At 39.5% G+C, this 18,099-nt stretch overlaps 1 protein-coding gene across 1 annotated transcript; it reads right to left on the minus strand.

Moving 5' to 3' along the window:
- Positions 1 to 4,204: 4,204 nt before the first annotated feature.
- Positions 4,205 to 17,557, minus strand: LOC128704898 (RNA-binding motif protein, X-linked 2). The gene is made up of 5 exons (XM_053800117.2): positions 17,432 to 17,557; positions 13,901 to 14,069; positions 10,321 to 10,440; positions 9,105 to 9,270; positions 4,205 to 8,498 (listed from the first exon to the last, which is right to left on the minus strand). Exons 1-5 carry the CDS (start codon positions 17,443 to 17,445, stop codon positions 7,723 to 7,725), a joined length of 1,245 nt encoding a protein of 414 aa, XP_053656092.1. The 5' UTR covers positions 17,446 to 17,557; the 3' UTR covers positions 4,205 to 7,722.
- Positions 17,558 to 18,099: the final 542 nt, after the last annotated feature.

Genomic DNA, 18,099 nt, shown 5'->3' on the forward strand with positions numbered 1-18,099 from the left:
AGCACATCAGTCAGTAACTGAGTCAGTAAACAAGTCAGTAAGTCAGTCATTGAGTCTGTAAGCAAGTCAGTCAGTATGCAAGTCAGTCAACAAGCAGGTCAGTCAGTCAGTCAGTAAGCAAGTCAGTCAGTCGGTAAGCAAGACAGTCAGTCATTGAGCCAGCAAACAAGTCAGCCAGTCAGTAAGCAAGTCAGTCAATCAGTAAGCAAGTCAGTCAATGAGTCAGCAAGCAAGTCAGTCAGCCACTGAGTCAGTAAGCAAGTCAGTCACTTAGCAAATCAGTCACTGAGTCAGCAAGCAAGTCAATCAGTAAGCAAGTCAGTCAGTCTGTAAGCAAGTCATGGGGGAGTGCTAAACCCATAGGATTATGCAGCGCATGTGTGGGGGGAAGGGGAAGGTATTCAGGCTCAATTCAGGGAACTGGAGCACAGATCCAATTCCCTATATCAAGAGCCCCTCACCAGCATCAAGGAACATCCCTTGAGGGTATTGAGTCAGTATGCAGTCAGTTATTATTATTATTATAATCAAAAAGAAGGTGCAAGTCAGTCAGTAAATTTAAGTACAGTGGACCCCCGGTTAACGAACTTTTTTCATTCCAGTAGTATGTTCAGGTGCCAGTACTGACCGAATTTTTTCCCTTAAGGAATATTGTGAAGTAGATTAGTCCATTTCAGACCCCCAAACATACACGTACAAACGCACTTACATAAATACACTTACATAATTGGTCGCATTTGGAGGTGATCGTTAAGCGGGGGTCCACTGTACAGGATAACCCAAAAAGTCAAAATGACTATTTCCATTGTGGTCCTCATCATATTTTTTTTAATATATAAGTTAAGCACTAAACCTGCAAGGGTCTCATGGCAGTTTAATAAGTTTAATTAGTAATAAGTTTAGTATGAGTTTTAATAAATTATGATCATTACATTCATGGGGAGCACTACACCCAGAGGGGTTGTACAGCACCTGGGAGGCTATGAGGTTTGATCCGAGGGGAAGCATAGCTCAAATTCCTTGGATCAAGAGCCCTCACCAGCATCAAGGCTCCTCTCTGAGGTGTCATAAACTAGTATGTTTTGATCCAAGGAAGGTTAGCTCAAGTTCTTAGGATCAAGAGCCTTTCCATAGAATCAAGGAATCCATCAGAGGGAAAAGAGAGGTGCTCAGGTTTGATCCAAGGAAGGGAAGAGTAGCATCAAGTCCTTGGTTCAAAAGCCTTTTGCCAGTATCACGTAAAACATCAAACTCACAGGTTTTTTCTGTACTATCCCTCAAACATTGAATTGTACTATTGTAATTATAGTCATATGGAGCACTAAACCCATCAGGGTCATACACCACCTGGGGAATGGGAGGCAATCAGCTTCAATCCAAGGAAGAGGTGGTTAGCTCCATTTCCTTAGACCAAGAGCCCTTCATTATCAAGGCACATAGGATAAACTATGGTATTGAAAAAAAAAATTATTCTTAGGTAAATTATTTTTATATTCATTGAAATTTGATAGACATCAAAGGACTCGGAAGTCAACACTGAGGTTATCTGCTGAAAGCAACAACCCACTGCCTAGATTAAGGATTATCTTGTATGTATTATCTAGGCATGTAGGCATCAAGGATAGAAATACAGAAGGCTCTCTTCCCACCCTTGACTCCTTAGACACTGTTACTATGAATACATGGGGAAAAAATACACTGTACTATACTGTACTGGAAAAATGACATGGAAATTTAAAGAGGAATGAAAAGTGGCATGGAAATTTACGGGAGGAATGAATAAGTGGCTCTGCTGAGGGAAGAATATTAGTTGAAAGGATGATTGTTACAGCTGATTAAACAAACCAAAGTTAGTCAGGATATCGAAGTGTTTGTCAGCAGAGGTGAAACCATGAGAGAGCAATATGGGCACTGAAGAATACATCAGAAATGAAGTCTCTTCTTTTATGAGTGTGAAACATTGAGGCTCAATCCTCCTTATGGGATTCAACCCTTCAACCTCTCGAATCAGACTGGAGAGAATAACACTCCAGCAGACTTTCCGATGGGCAACTGATCTGGGTACGTTTGACTGTCCGGGCAACCTGGTGATCTTCATAGAGTGGCGCTGCATGCTAAAATATATGCAATGGTAAATCAAGTTATCTTCAATTAGACAAGGTTAAATAAGGTTTCCAAATTTAGCATTGGTGTAATTTTTTCTTGTATAAAGTTTATTTGTGATAATTACTAGAAGTTCATGTTTCAAATTATTGCTGAATGTATACGTACAGTGGAACCTCAAAAATCGAACTTAATCCGTTCCAGGAGCTAGTTCTAAATTTGAAAAGTCTGAAATTCGAAGCAATATTTCCCATAAGAAATAATGGAAATACAATTAATCCATTCCAGAAACCCAAATATATTCACACAAAAATTACAGTTTTACATACAACAAATATTTTAGTTCTTAATTATGTATAGTAATACAGTGGACCCCCGCTTAACGATCACCTCCAAATGCGACCAATTATGTAAGTGTATTTATGTAAGTGCGTTTGTACGTGTATGTTTGGGGGTCTGAAATGGACTAATCTACTTCACAATATTCCTTATGGGAAAAAATCCGGTCAGTACTGGCACCTGAACATACTACTGGAATGAAAAAAGTTCGTTAACCGGGGGTCCACTGTACATATAAAATAACATTTTTACTTACCTTTATTGAAGATTGGTGATGGCATCTGGAAGATAGGGAGGAGGAGAGAGGGAGTTGGGGTTAGTGTTTGGAAGGAGAATCCCCCTCCATGAGGACTTCAGGTAAAGCCCTCTCTGGGGTTACTTCCCTTCTCTGTCTTTTAATGCCACTAGGACCAGCTTGAGAGTCACTGGACCCCTGTCTCACAAAATAACTGTCCACAGTCCTCTGTTTCTGGAGCCTCTTTAACATTTCCCTAAAATGGGACATGGTTCTGTCACTGAACTTGTTGCAAAGATGGCTTGTTTCAGCTTGCTCAGGGTGGTACTTCTGCACAAACATTTGGACATCATTCCACTTGGCACAAATCTCCTTAATCTTTGAAGAAGGCACCTCATCCACTCCCTATATTAACACCTTTCGCAACATCAGCTTCCTTGATTTGTTCTTTCTTTGACAGGATAGAACCGATGGTCAACTTGTTTTTCCATACATCCTGGCAAGCTCAACAAGTCTTACACCACTCTCATACTTCTGTATTATTTCCTCTTTCACATCTATGGTGTTTCTCACTTTCTTTACCACAGGGGTACCACTAGCAAGTTTCTTAGGGCCCATGGCAGCTTATTTCACAGTCCCACAAGCACTAAACACAAGGAAATAATCGTAAAATGCGTGAATGAGAGCGCAGGTTAGTGTTCACTCATGCATAAACAAAGCTAGACTGCTCATGGCGCCTGCGCAGGGACGCGGACAGAGCGGGTGGCAGACAGGTCCCGTACGCAGCAGTCTGAAAATAGGGGCGCATTCGATAATAGGGACACAGTTTGTCAGAAAAAATGGTCCTATTTTCGAAATGTTCGATATGTGATACATTCGATTTTTGAAGTTCCACTGTACTGTATTTCCTTTTAAGCTTAAAATATTTTTCTTGACATAAATATAAAAATCAGTAAAATCTGAGCAGAGGTGAACGCCTGTCATTAATAAAAGATTTTTTTTTAACACATCGGCCATTTCCCACCGAGTCAGGGTCACCTAAAAAGAAAGAAAAGTGCTTTCATCATCATTCAACACTTTCACCATCACTCATACATAATCACTGTCTTTGCAGAGGTGCTCAGATACGACAGTTTAGAAGCCCCTTCAAATTGCCAATATCCCAAACCCAAAATGTATATTATTATATTCAATACTGGGAGCAAGGAGCTAGTAACCCCTTCTCCTGTATAAATTACTAAATGTAAGAAGATAAACTTTGTACTAGTTTTCTTCTTTCTTCGAGTCATCCAGCCATGGTGGGAGACAGCTGGTATATTGAAAATAAATTATATTCATGGGGAGGCTAAACACACATGGGTCATATAGTGCAGAGAGAATAGAAAGTAATAAGGTTTGATCTGGGAGAGACAGACAGTAGCTCTGATTCTTTGATCAAGAGACTTTTACCAGCATCAAGACCCCCTTGAAGGAGGAGAAAAAGATGCACAGGATTATCAGGATATATAATAATAATAATGCACAAAACACTGTTCTATGTTGTACTTACAAAGCCTGCTTACAAGAGTATACAAAGGGGATGCGCTTGTTGACAATGGACACTAAAGTTGATGTTTATAATTTACAGGTAACATGTTATATCTATTGCAAACAAAAAACATGGAGCAATTGAGGTGTGTGTGAAGAATTGGACTATACTTATGACAAGGAGTGAAGTACTGTACAAAGAGCATTTATGGTTAGATAGAATTACATGAATTTCACCAGAGCAATAAAGAGGGAACATCTGCAAATGAGTACAATAGGAGGTACCCTGGCAGGTCTCCTTCCATTAATGTATTAATTGTGGAGATAAATGGTATAAAATACTGACACGATGGAAAAAAAGACACAAATGCAGTATAATGCGATCCCTTACTGACTGTGGGTAAGCCATAGTCAATAAAGGATCGCATTATACACTGCATTTGTGTCTATTTTTCCAAAGTACTACTGTGAAAGAAAACACGGGGCAAATCCTCCCCCTCCTCATAATTTATTTTCTTTTGTGACAAGCACAATGCAGTATTACTTGGCAGTCTAATATTTTCTTTCCCACACTGAGAGTCCAATTAGGAAGTCTCTCCTGGGAAATGGACCAAGCCTCCACAACTCCTTTCCATGAACTACCCACTCAGGCTTAGTGCTTAACATGAACTGCACACAAATTCATGTTTTATTTACAAGTGTGCATTACACCCTGATACTGTACTATTAAATTAATGCTATACAATACCGGCAAAGTGGGTGAACAAGTCATGTGCAACACTCAGGCACATTCTGCCAAGACTATCTGACTGAAGAAGTCTGCTGTGCAGGTGAAACATCTTGGCAAAAAATACTGTACTGTACCTAAATATGGCACATGTCTTATTCACCTTGATACTGTTCACTCCACATCATTGGACTATGCAGCATGTCTAGAACCATTTAATACACACACAAAGCTTTACAATTCTTAGCTGCTGATGACTCCAATTGTTAATGCAGAGAAGAAAGTTTCATAGGGATTTATTATCAAATGAGGAGCTATACAAAAATAAAATTTGGCATTACAGGAACGAAAAAAAAGGGGGAAAATAGGTGATGTATCTCCTCATCTGAGGGAAGGAGGGTAAACATAAATTAAAAAAAAATCTATTCCTTTTTTTAATGTACACATTTATATTACTACACTCCTGGGGATGTGCTAAACCCACAAGGGTCATACAGCATATGTGGATGTTTATAATTAATACTGCACTGCTAAACATTTTTGGAAGGCCTAGAAGTGATAAATGTAGCAACATAAATATCAAGTAAGAGGCGTGCTGCCAAACTTCCTTCATCATGTAGTCTGTCAACATACAAATTTGCTTGTTTTAACATCCGTACATTTTGTTGTGCAATTTTATAATTAGTTCTGCGATCAAACCACAGAACAGGTGGGGAGTCAACCCACAGCAAGCGAGTTCTAAAACTCCAGGCCAGTTCTGCAATCTTCAATATTACAGGGAGGTGTATGGATTATAATTATGATTTGTATTCTTGTAGGAATGAGCCAAAAAGACAAACATTTCCAAAACTCCCCTATGCCATCTGTGAAAGTACATGATCAACTCTGCTCATTCTAGCTGAAGTACACTCTTGGATTTCACACTTTATTGCATGTATATACTGTATACACACACGCACACGCAGACACACACATATACATATACGTATAGTGAACCATACACTGATCGTATGGGTAATACATCTGAATAACCCACAATCAACAGTATAAAAATAATGGAAACTTTTCTGACCTAACTAGAAATCCTCCTTAGGTGATACTAAACTAGCTGTGAGGCATCCCTTAAATATACAAACATATTCAATAGAGGGTCAACATTCTTAAAATCAACTATGTTAATTATCATCGCTCTCAATATTCCTCTACTGTATGTTGGGGTATCACCAAAATTAACTTAATGATTCTCTGTATTTATGTACTGAAATACAGCATTACAGCATTATTATTAGTGATTCCTGTGCATACAGGCATTCAGAGAAACTATGGTGATAAAGTCAACCTTGAAAATCATTTGTTTCCTTAATGTACTAATACTTTCACAATGGACAAATGGAATTTTGTGACATTTACAGAGCAGTTTGACCATGCAGGTCAGCCAATGCTGACAGGCATATACAGTGGAACCTCGGTACTCGAACAGCTCCATACTCTAACAATTCAGCATTTGAATGCTTTGTCCAGTAAACAAATTGCTTGGCAGTCGACCGTTTGCTCGGCACTGGACCAAACAAACACGACCTGCAAGAACTTCGCTGTAAACTATTTCATGTTTCTTTACATTTTTTGGTGTTATTTTTATATTATTGGTATAAACAAGTGACTATGGGGCCTAAGAGGGTTAGTGATAACAGCCAACCAAAAAGAAAATTGGTTGGGAAAAATTTGTTCTGTACTCGAACATATCGACACACAAACAGCCTTCTGGAACCAATTAAGTTTGAGTGCCAAGGGTTCACTATAAATCTTGGCCAGAGGTTGGTAGCTCTTTGGCAGCTAAATTGTTATTATAATCAAAACAAAGTGCTAAACTCACACTGGTCATACAGCTTTGGCAGCTAAAGATAACAAAAAATTCCTCCTTACCTACATGGATTTAAAACTGCAAATAAATTTTTCTCTCATAATGATGTGAACCCAGATGAATGCTGGCATTAACAAAATTGCATAAAATGACTGGAAAGTGTTACATTGGGGAACAAATGACTTTGGACATCAACACTCCTTACAAAGCAAACAATAATACTGCTGTACTTCAATAAATAAATACAAGAATCAACACTAATTTCAATAATACTAAAATAGTGATGAGATGCAGCAACATACAGCAGAGGGAAATTAAAGAATCAGCAATTAACAATGTTCTTGAATTCAATGATATGAAAAAGAATACAGAGCCTTTAATGAATATGTTTTGTCTTAACTCTGACAACTACTAAGGAAGATGACTGATCAACAAATAAGTAAGTCCATGGCCACCACAAATGTTAGATCGTCTATCCCTCATGATTAATTTACTTGGATATAAAAAAATGTGGAAAAATACTTGTTTAGCATAGTCAGTGTGGCTAACAGTTTGGGTAGCTTTAAAAAATAGACTGGACAAATATGAGTGAGGACTTGCTTGGTGTGGGTCAGTAGGCTTGCTATAGTTTTTTCTTTTGTATGTACCTGACATGTCCGCAGCATTTTTGTAGGGTTTATGAAGTGTTTTTAATGTTAATTTAATGTTTCCTTGTGTTTTGTAATTTTTTGCAGTGTTTTGTAGTGTTTTCTTGTGTGTTTGTAGTGTTTTCTTAGGGCTCCCTCCCAGCTAGTTTAGTATAGCCTGAGCAGGGTCTTTAGTCTGTACTGCTGAATGTGGGTTATTTAAATGCATATTATTTTTTATATATACGTATATATTTTTCCTTGATTATTTATTTATGCACTGCATGAACACAAATCATTTTTTCTACCTTCTTCCTCTAAATCTAAACCCGCCCCTGCCTCGGCCAAAGTTCCCTCGCCTATTGAAGTTAGCATTATAAAATCTCCCACGCCCTCTGTCCCCATCGAAGTACCGTCCTCTACCACGGCCTCGGTACCGCCCATCCGATCCACCGGCCCAGTGACTGTGTTCTCGTATCCTGTCGCGGTCGTCCCGGTAACTCGATCCATAACTATCATCCCTCTTGACGTTATCTTTGTACCTATCGTGTTTTCTCTCTCTCTCTCTACTGTCCCTCATGAAGTTATCCCGATATCTTTCGTGCTCTCTGTATCGCTCCGTCTCTCTGTGTCTGTCTTGTTCTCGATATCTCTCTTGTCCCCTCTCTCTCTGAAACTCTCTATATCTCTCTGGTCCTTTATCTGCTTCTCTACTCTTAAACCTATACTCCTCTTCCTGAATTCCGTGCTCATATTTATCATAGCCTGGATCTTGCTTTTCTTCCTTGATCGCCACTCCATCATCTGACTTCTCCTTGCTTCTCTTTGCCTTCCGTTCTTCTTCCTCCCGGTTGGAATCTTCACTGCTGCTCTGGGAATCTGATACCTCTCTTACCTTCTTCCTTTTCTTCTTCTTCTTCTTCTTTTTCTTCTTTTTCTTCCTCTTCTCCTCGTTATCGTCAGAATCATCAGATGAAGAAACACTGCCTGAAGAGGAGGAGATTTTCCTTTTCTTTTTCTTCTTTTTCTTTTCTTTCTTGACTTTTACTTTCTCTACTTTTTCTTTTTTAATAGATTTTTCTGAAAAGAGAAAGTAACTCATTCAAAACATGGAAGGTTTATTAATTAGTTACTACACAAATTTTTTTGTGTGTAGCAAATAATTAATATACCATAATAAGAAAAACAAGTTTTTCTTTTTATGTTTAGTAATTTATACATGAGAAGAGGTTACTAGCCCCTTGCTCAAGGCATTTTAGTTGTCTCTTACAACACATATGGCTTATGGAGGAAGGCTTCGTAAATTTTATGTACTGTATGTAAACACCACCTCACAGTCTATTTTATGGGTTTATATTAGGCCTGATTTAATTGATGGGACACCATAAACCATGATAAATCCTTTCTGGTTATATTTTACTATCTGATAAATAGAGTAAATCTTCACTTTTTTGTGATGATGCATTCAAAATGGAAGGCAAGTGTAACTTAAGAACTTAGTCTAGGATGGTACTTGAGAAAGTTCAATAACGGGCAAAAATGTCATTAAACAGAAAGCCTACTGTGTTTGTGTGTCTGATTTCCCATCTGTCTTTCAACATCTAGCACTACCTAAAAACCTCGGTTATTATGTGACAATGGTCATTAACTTGTGTGTTTTCATACACTGAATAAATGATTATTTACCTTCCTTCACTGGTAAATCCCCATCATGATTTTCTGGTGTCAATGGGGCAGCTTGTGGAGCACAACCCTCCATGGCCAATTTTTGCTGTTCTGGCATCATATCCTCCGTCATTTTGGGCACTTTGTACTCTTCAACGTGATCCACTCTGATGGTACGATTTGCCAGCTATTACAAATAAGAGGTAATTGAAAAACTGATATTGAAGGAGTTACTGATATATGAGCACTTGCATTATAAATTAACCGGGTCAACGCATTAAGGAAATGCAAGAGATAGTCTAAGATTATTTTGTGGCACCATTGTTTTGATACAGCTGAGCTTACAGAATTAGAGCTTTATCGTACCTCAGCTCATTTGCAAGCTAAGAGCTGTTATCCTACCTCAGCTCATTTACAAGCTAAGAGCTGTTATCCTTCCTCAGCTCATTTACAAGCTAAGAGCTGATATCCTTCCTCAGCTCATTTACAAGCTAAGAGCAGTTATCCTATCTCACTTCATTTCCAAGTCAAGCTTAATCAAGGGTCAACTAATGCTCTCTGAAGTGCAACCCACAACATTCGACTAACACCCAGATACCTACTTACTGTTAGGTGAACATGGGCAACAGGTGTAAGGAAAGATGCCCAACTTTTCCAGGGATCAAACCATACATCATTTCACTGTCAAACATGTAGGAGTAAAACAGATGGCATAGGATAAGAGGTGGAGTCAAGGAAGCATATGAGTAGAAATGATGGGGTTCATAACTGTTGTAGCATCCTACAGACGAGAGATTGAAATTTTTCACAAACATCTAGGCACCCTCTTCCCTGAAGGGAAAGGCATATACAGTACTGTACAGAATATAAGCAGAAGTTTGCTTAGGTGTCAGGAGATCAAGAAAAGGCAATCAATCCCACCAGCACAAAATATTTAATAGACAAGACAAAGATTTATTTCTTCACAAAGGTTACAATGCGTAATTACATTTTTGACGTGTTAGGTACAAAGAAAGCCACTATCATGCCGAGGCATTTCAGGCAGACTAATCCCAATCCTAATAGGATTCTGGTTCACTTATATGAAAAGACTAGTATTTCCCAGGATGGTTACTGTCTAGGTAACTGAGACAGAAAGATAGTAACCCTGCCAGTACAAAATATTTACCAGGCTTCTGCATCTCCCTTAAGGGGTCTCTAAACCTACTACTTTTTACTGCCAATGGGTGATACTTACTTTAATGCCATTTAGGTTATCCACAGCAAGAATGGTGGAGCGTTGATCTTCATAACATAAAAAGGCAAAGCCTTTACTCTTTCCTGTCTTCTTGTCTCGCACTAAGTTAATGTTGACAATCTGTAAAAGAAAAGTATTTAAAAAAACGTGAAAAATTATTTCACACATTACAATCTATAACTAGGAATTGCTCTTACTACATCAGCAATTTTCCACCAAAGGAAACACATTCACCATCACTCAGTCATTGCTGTCTTGCAAAAAGTGCACACTGCACAGACATCACAAATGGCTCTAATTATTATTATTATTGATAAATTAGACACATGTGCAACATTTGGGTATCTTTAATAAGAAAACATTTTGCCACACAGTGGCTTCATCAGTCCATATAAAGGAGAAAAACAGAAGGAGTTTGAGGTAATCAATCCCTCAGCCTTGAGTCGATGTGATCAGTCCATCAATCTTGAAAAGAATACCATTCTCCTTTGTATGGACTGATGAAGCCCAAATGTTGCATGTGTCTTATTTTTCAACTTGTCGGTTCTCTGAACCATTCATTTACATTATTATTATTATAATCAAGACTAAGCATTAAACCCACAAGGGTCATACAGCTCTGCACAAACGGCTCTAAACCTCAACATCCTCATGATCCTTCAAGGAAGGCACTGTACTTCTCACCTCCAGAATGCAAGTCTGGCTAAGTACAGTGGACCCCCGGTATTCAATGGCATCAGTATCTGATAAATCCGGTATTCAATACATTTTAACACAAAAGTTTTGCCTAGCCACTCATTAAAAAACCCACCACACGCGATTCGTCCGAGACGCGTCCATATGTGGCCTGAACTGCCCCGTGCATGCCAGTGTTTACAAGCCAGCCAGTGTGCTTGCATCTAAGCATACATTCGGTACATTCCATATTATCACAGTGTTTCTGGTGCTTTTTTCTGCAAAATAAGTCACCATGGGCCCCAAGAAGGCTTCTAGTGCCAACCCTTCGAGAAAAAGGGTGCTAATGGCTATTGAAATGAAGAAAGAGATAATTGCAAAGTACGAAAGTGGAGTGCGTGTGTCGGAGTTAGACAGGTTGTATACAAAACCCCAATCAACCATCGCTACTATAGTGGCCAGGAAAACGGCAATCAAGGAAGCTGCTGTTGCAAGAGGTGCAACTTTGTTTTCGAAACAGAGACCGCAAGTGTTAGAAAATGTTGAGAGACTGTTATTGGTGTGGATAAATGAAAAACAGATAGCAGGAGATAGCATCTCTCAAGCTATCATTTGTGAAAAGGCTAGGAAGTTGCATGAGGATTTAATTGAAAAAGTGCCTGCAACTAGTAGAGATGTGAGTGAATTTAAGGCCAGCAAGGGTTGGTTTGAAGGATTTAAGAATCGTAGTGGCATACATAGTGATTAGGCATGGTGAAGCTGCCAGTTCGGACCAAAAAGCAGCTGAAAAATGTGTGAAGGAATTCAAGGATTACATAGACAGTGAAGAATTGAAACCTGAACAAGTGTTTAATTGTGACGAAACAGGCCTGTTTTGGAAGAAATTGCCAAGCAGGACCTACATTACTCAGGAGGAAAAGGCACTCCCAGGACATAAGCCTATGAAAGACAGGCTTACTCTTCTGATGTGTGCAAATGCTAGTGGTGATTGCATAATGAAGCCTTTATTGATGTATCACTCAGAAACTCCCAGAGCGTTCAGACAAAAGAATGTCCTCAAGGCTAATTTGTGTGTGCTGTGGAGGGCAAACAGTAAGGCATGGGTCACTAGGGACTTTTTCTATGGCTGGTTACACCATGCATTTGCCCCCAATGTGAAAAATTACCTAATTGAAAAGAAATTAGGCCTTCAGTGCCTCCTGGTATTAGACAATGCCCCTGGTCATCCTACAGACTTGGCAGAGCGGCTTTCTGGGGACATGAGCTTTATTAAGGTCAAGTTTTTGCCTCCTAATACCACTCCTCTCCTGCAGCCCATGGACCAGCAGGTCATTTCCAACTTCAAGAAACTGTACACAAAAGCTATGTTTCAAAAGTGCTTTGAAGTGACCACAGACACTCAATTGACTCTAAAAGAGTTTTGGAAGGATCACTTTAATATCCTCAATTTTGTAAACCTTATAGGTAAGGCTTGGGAGGGAGTGACTAAGAGGACCTTGAACTCTGCTTGGAAAAAACTGTGGCCAGAATGTGTAGACAAAAGGGATTTTGAAGGGTTTGAGGCTAACCCTGGGAATCATATGCCAGTTGAGGAAACCATTGTGGCACTGGGGAAGTCCTTGGGGTTGGAGGTTAGTGGGGAGGATGTGGAAGAGTTGGTGGAGGAGGACAATGACGAACTAACCACTGATGAGCTGCTAGATCACCTTCAACAGCAAGAGGCCAGACCTAAGGAAACTGCTTCAGAGGAGGGAATAGAGAAATTGAAGAAGTTGCCTACTTCACAGATTAAAGAAATGTGTACAATGTGGACATAGGTGAAAATCTTTATGGATGACAATCACCCTCACACAGCTATTGCAAGCCGTGCTGGTGACTATTACAATGACAATGTTGTGAACCACTTTAGAAAAGTCATAAAGGAACGAGAGGTACAGGCCTCTATGGACAGATATGTTGTGCGACAGAAGTCCAGTGACTCTCAAGCTGGTCCTAGTGGCATTAAAAGAAGAAGGGAAGTAACTCCGGAATAGGACTTGCTACCTCAAGTCGTAATGGAAGGGGATTCCACTTCTAAACAATAAGTTCGACACTCTCCCCTCCTCCCATCTCATCAATCATCACCAGATCTTCATTAAAGGTAAGTGTCATGTATTCTATTGTTAGTAGAGTACTACAAACTGTGCATGTCTTCTTCAGTTTGTGTGCATTAAACTTAATATTTCATGCAGCAAAATTTTTTTTTTATACTTTTGGGTGTCTTGCACAGATTAATTTGATTTCCATTATTTCTTATGGGGAAAATTAATTCGCCTTTCGATAATTTTGGCATACGATGAGCTCTCAAGAATGGATTAATATCGTATACCGGGGGACCACTGTATATTGCACTGAACTCTATTGAACAAAGAGAGATACCAGATAATATACTGTAAATGTAAGATACTTTAGGGCCTAGTCCCAAATCTACCCATCATCCAGCAAGGTACTGTAAGTGTAAAATAGGTACATCAAAATATTAATCAGAATTATTTTATCCCAGGGTTGCCCTAAAGCTGTGAGGATCTTACAAAGTCTGAGAAATATAAGGTAATCAAACCTGAAGTGAAGAAGGAGAGAATAGACTCAGTTCCTTGGAACTTAGTGATCAAGGTCCCAGGACCAAAACATTTTGTAATAAATATGTCCTAGTGTTTGCTTACATGTTTTTCTAAACCAGCATCTGAGGTATTGTAACTAATTCTTGGGAAGATTTGAGAAAAGTTTGGACAAGTGGGTGGGTGGGAATGGTTGGTTTAGAGAAGGACCTGCTTAGTTTGGGTCAGTAGGCCTACTGCATGTTCTTCCATTCTTATGTTCTTATGTTAGGTGATATTCCTGTGCATTATTTATAATTCTCTCATACCTCTCCATACTGAGAAAAAACACAGATTATGTCGCCCTCAGTGAGTTCATAGTTCAGACCACCGAGGAAGACCCAAGCGCTGTCACGGTACTGCTGATGCCATGAGTTTTTAAGGGTAACTCCAAGATCCAGTTCTCTTTGATTCAGCTTTTGGATGTTCTTCACATTTCTGAAAAAACAAAGACAAAAATCTTCAGAAAATTTTGTGTAGTATCCGTACTGCTGTATATCAATATACAGTACGTACTTGGTAAACTTAAACATTAATACAGAAAAGTATATCATACTGATATGCTGTGCTGTTAATAAAAATCTTTATTTCACTTTCTACAGGAGGAATCATATTCTAAATTCTTAAATGTATTCCTTATCTTCAAAAAAAAAAAAAAAATTCTGTGATAAAAGAATTATAACATTAATATTTCAGGTTAGGTAAGGTTGGTCAGGAAACAGGCCAAGTGTTTCCTGACAAACTCCTCACCCCCACCCACCTTTCCTCCATATACCATCCTTACCTATCCTTCAACCTTACCCAACTTGTCAAAGCTCTGGTTATAGTAGCAGTAGAAGAATTATAACTTTCACCAAGCATACAATACTTGTACATCTCACAAAATACAATACAGTGTAGTGAATGATTAGAAACTAAGCTCTGTAATTTGGTAGAATATATTTCTTTATTATAAACAAATCTGTACAGATTAGATAATCCAAGATAAGCAATGTTTCAATAAATAGTTAAAGAGGTCTGACTAGGTGCAGTATTTGCTAGTGCTGTATAAGAACATGAAACAACACACCATTCTCATCAATTACAGAATATAATGTACATTATTAGTGCCATGAAAGTCTCTGTATGTATATACGTACTTTAGGTTGCAGACAAACTGTTCAAAAAACCGACAGAATGATGAATTACACACTTGGGTATCTTTACTGTGGAAATATTTTGATTACCAGTAGCTTCGTCAGTCCGATACAGAGAAAAATGGTTGAAGATCAGGAGTATAAGGTAACCAGTCCCTCAGCCTGTAGCTGATCTTCAACCATTCTTCTCTGTACTGGACTGAGGAAGCCGCTAGTTGGCAAAACTTTTCCACAATGAAGATGCCCGAGTGTTGCATAAGTGTCTAACTCATCATACTTTAGATTCTTAGCAGATTTCATGAAAATGATGAAATGCAATTTAGATTAATGTCTAGCTCTGCTTGTACAGTATGTATGTCTTTGTGTGGATGAAAAATAAGTCAATTAGGAACCACCATACTTAGTAGTTTTTAGTTCAATATGTTTATTATGCACCCCATACCCATCCTGTGGGCGGTATACCTGGAGAGGGTTTCGGGGGTCAACGCCCCCACGGCCTGGTCTGAGACTAGGCCTCATGGTGGATCAGGGTCTGATCAACCAGGCTGTTACTGCTGGCCGCACGCTAAACTGGTAGTCAAAAAAGATTACAGAGGTACATAATGGGTCCAGGGACTGGGCTGCAAAGTTTTGATAGCTGAACAAGTTACAAAGGTAATGAACCATCCACACATCTACACCTGATCAGAGGTACATAATGGGTCCAGGGAAATACTAAGTAGTATAATACACAAATAACCCACACATAGGAGAGAGGAGCTTACAACAACGTTTAGGTCTGACTTCGACAGAATGATGACTGACATTATCCTGACCTCTCACAGTCACCTGACCTTGTGTCTATGATGACTGACACTGTCCTGAGCACCCAGAATCAGCCTGACCTTATGTCTATGATGACTGACAGTCTTGAGCACACAGAATCAGCCTGACCTTGTGTCTATGATGACTGACAGTCTTGAGCACACAGAATCAGCCTGACCTTGTGTCTATGATGACTGACACTGTCCTGAGCACCCAGAATCAGCCTGACCTTATGTCTATGATGACTGAGTCATGAGCACCCAGAATCAGCTTGACCTTGTGTCTATGATGACTGACAGTCATGAGCACCCAGAATCAGCCTGACCTTGTGTCCATGAAGACTGACAGTTCTGAGCACCCAGATTCAGCCTAACCTTGTGTCTAAGAAGACTGACAGTCTTGAGCACCCAGAATCAGCCTGACCTTATGTCTATGATGACTGACAGTCATGATTATTATTATAATCAAAAAGAAGCGCTAAGCCACAAGGACTATACAGAGATGACAGTCATGAGCACCCAGAATCAGCTTGACCTTGTGTCTATGATGACTGACAGTCATGAGCACCCAGAATCAGCTTGACCTTGTGTCTATGATGACTGACAGTCATGAGCACCCAGAATCAGCCTGACCTTGTGTCTATGATGACTGACAGTCATGAGCACCCAGAATCAGCCTGACCTTGTGTCTATGATGACTGACAGTCATGAGCACCCAGAATCAGCTTGACCTTGTCTATGATGACTGACAGTCATGAGCACCCAGAATCAGCCTGACCTTATGTCTATGATGACTGACAGTCATGAGCACCCAGAATCAGCCTGACCTTATGTCTATGATGACTGACAGTCTTGAGCACCCAGAATCAGCCTGACCTTATGTCTATGATGACTGACAGTCATGAGCACCCAGAATCAGCTTGACCTTGTGTCTATGATGACTGACAGTTTTGAGCACCCAGAATCAGCTTGACCTTGTGTCTATGATGACTGACAGTCATGAGCACCCAGAATCAGCCTGACCTTATGTCTATGATGACTGACAGTCATGAGCACCCAGAATCAGCTTGACTTTGTGTCTATGATGACTGACAGTCATGAGCACCCAGAATCAGCTTGACCTTGTGTCTATGATGACTGACAGTCTTGAGCACCCAGAATCAGCCTGACCTTATGTCTATGATGACTGACAGTCATGAGCACCCAGAATCAGCTTGACCTTGTGTCTATGATGACTGACAGTCATGAGCACCCAGAATCAGCCTGACCTTATGTCTATGATGACTGACAGTCATGAGCACCCAGAATCAGCTTGACCTTGTGTCTATGATGACTGACAGTCATGAGCACCCAGAATCAGCTTGACCTTGTGTCTATGATGACTGACAGTCATGAGCACCCAGAATCAGCTTGACCTTGTGTCTATGATGACTGACAGTCATGAGCACCCAGAATCAGCTTGACCTTGTGTCTATGATGACTGACAGTCCTGAGCAACCAGTATCAGCTTTAACCTTATCACAAGCTTGGACACACGAGAATAAAGCTTTATCCTGGCAAATAAATCCCAAATAAGGCTTAAACGAGACAGCGGGGGTGGCAGACTCCACACACAGCTTCAAGAACAGGTATGTTAGGGGTGCACCAAACCAACAGCGAGAGAACCCAGCCACAGCTGGTCACCCCGACGGGACCAAGAGCCAGAACCCAACCCACAACCAGCCAAAAATAGCAATATAGACAAACCAACACAGAACCCCCCCTTACACCCCCCTCGGGTGGATCATTCTATGGACGCTCTCTCATCTTATATTACTCACACACAGTTATGTCACGTTACTCGTTACTCCCGGTAACTTACGTTAGTGGGTTCATATTACCCCGACAGATAAAACTCCAGAATTTTCACAGAATTAAGGAATTAAGAGAGAAAATTTGAGCGGCGCTTCTCTTGTTTTGGTTAGCGAGGCTCCGAGGTCGCTTACACCACAACTACCACATTATTCATCTATTTTAATAAAATACAACTTTATTTTATGATAGAAATAATAGAAATAGTTCTATTTCCTTCCTGTAGTACATAGTAATGTAGTTTACCTGTAATAAAGCATTGTTAGGCACAAAATAAAGCCACTAGTACACTCTGTATTTTAGGCAGACTATGTAATGTATTCTTGTTATAAAACAATAAAATTAGTCATATTTCAGTAAATATGTTATTTAAGTACACATAAATACTGTTACATAAATTATACATGGTAACTTGTGTGTAAATTACCCACCTGGATAACCCAAAAAAGTCAGACTTATTTATCTATTGTTGTCCATAAGTAAGTAAAGTATGTACGTAAGTCAGTAAGTAAGTAAGTGAGTGAATAAGTAAGTCCTTAATTCCCATTGGGATCCTTTATTTCCATTTGGGTTTCCTTGATTTCCATTTCTGACTTGTTTGGGTTATCCTGCTGAGTAATTTACACTATGTACTTATAATTGTACTCATGTCTACCTGCACTTAAATAGACTTATTTA

Source organism: Cherax quadricarinatus, chromosome 91, assembly GCF_038502225.1.
Source record: "Cherax quadricarinatus isolate ZL_2023a chromosome 91, ASM3850222v1, whole genome shotgun sequence".
Classification (NCBI taxonomy): domain Eukaryota; kingdom Metazoa; phylum Arthropoda; class Malacostraca; order Decapoda; family Parastacidae; genus Cherax; species Cherax quadricarinatus.

What these genes read in the sequence shown, in the direction of transcription:
- LOC128704898 (XM_053800117.2), bottom strand. An exon ending in TTTTTTCTCAGTATGGAGAG is followed by an intron (nt 10,441 to 13,900) that starts GTATGAGAGAAT and finishes TTTCTTTTACAG; the next exon opens with ATTGTCAACATTAACTTAGT. An exon ending in ATAACCTAAATGGCATTAAA is followed by an intron (nt 9,271 to 10,320) that starts GTAAGTATCACC and finishes TATTTGTAATAG; the next exon opens with CTGGCAAATCGTACCATCAG.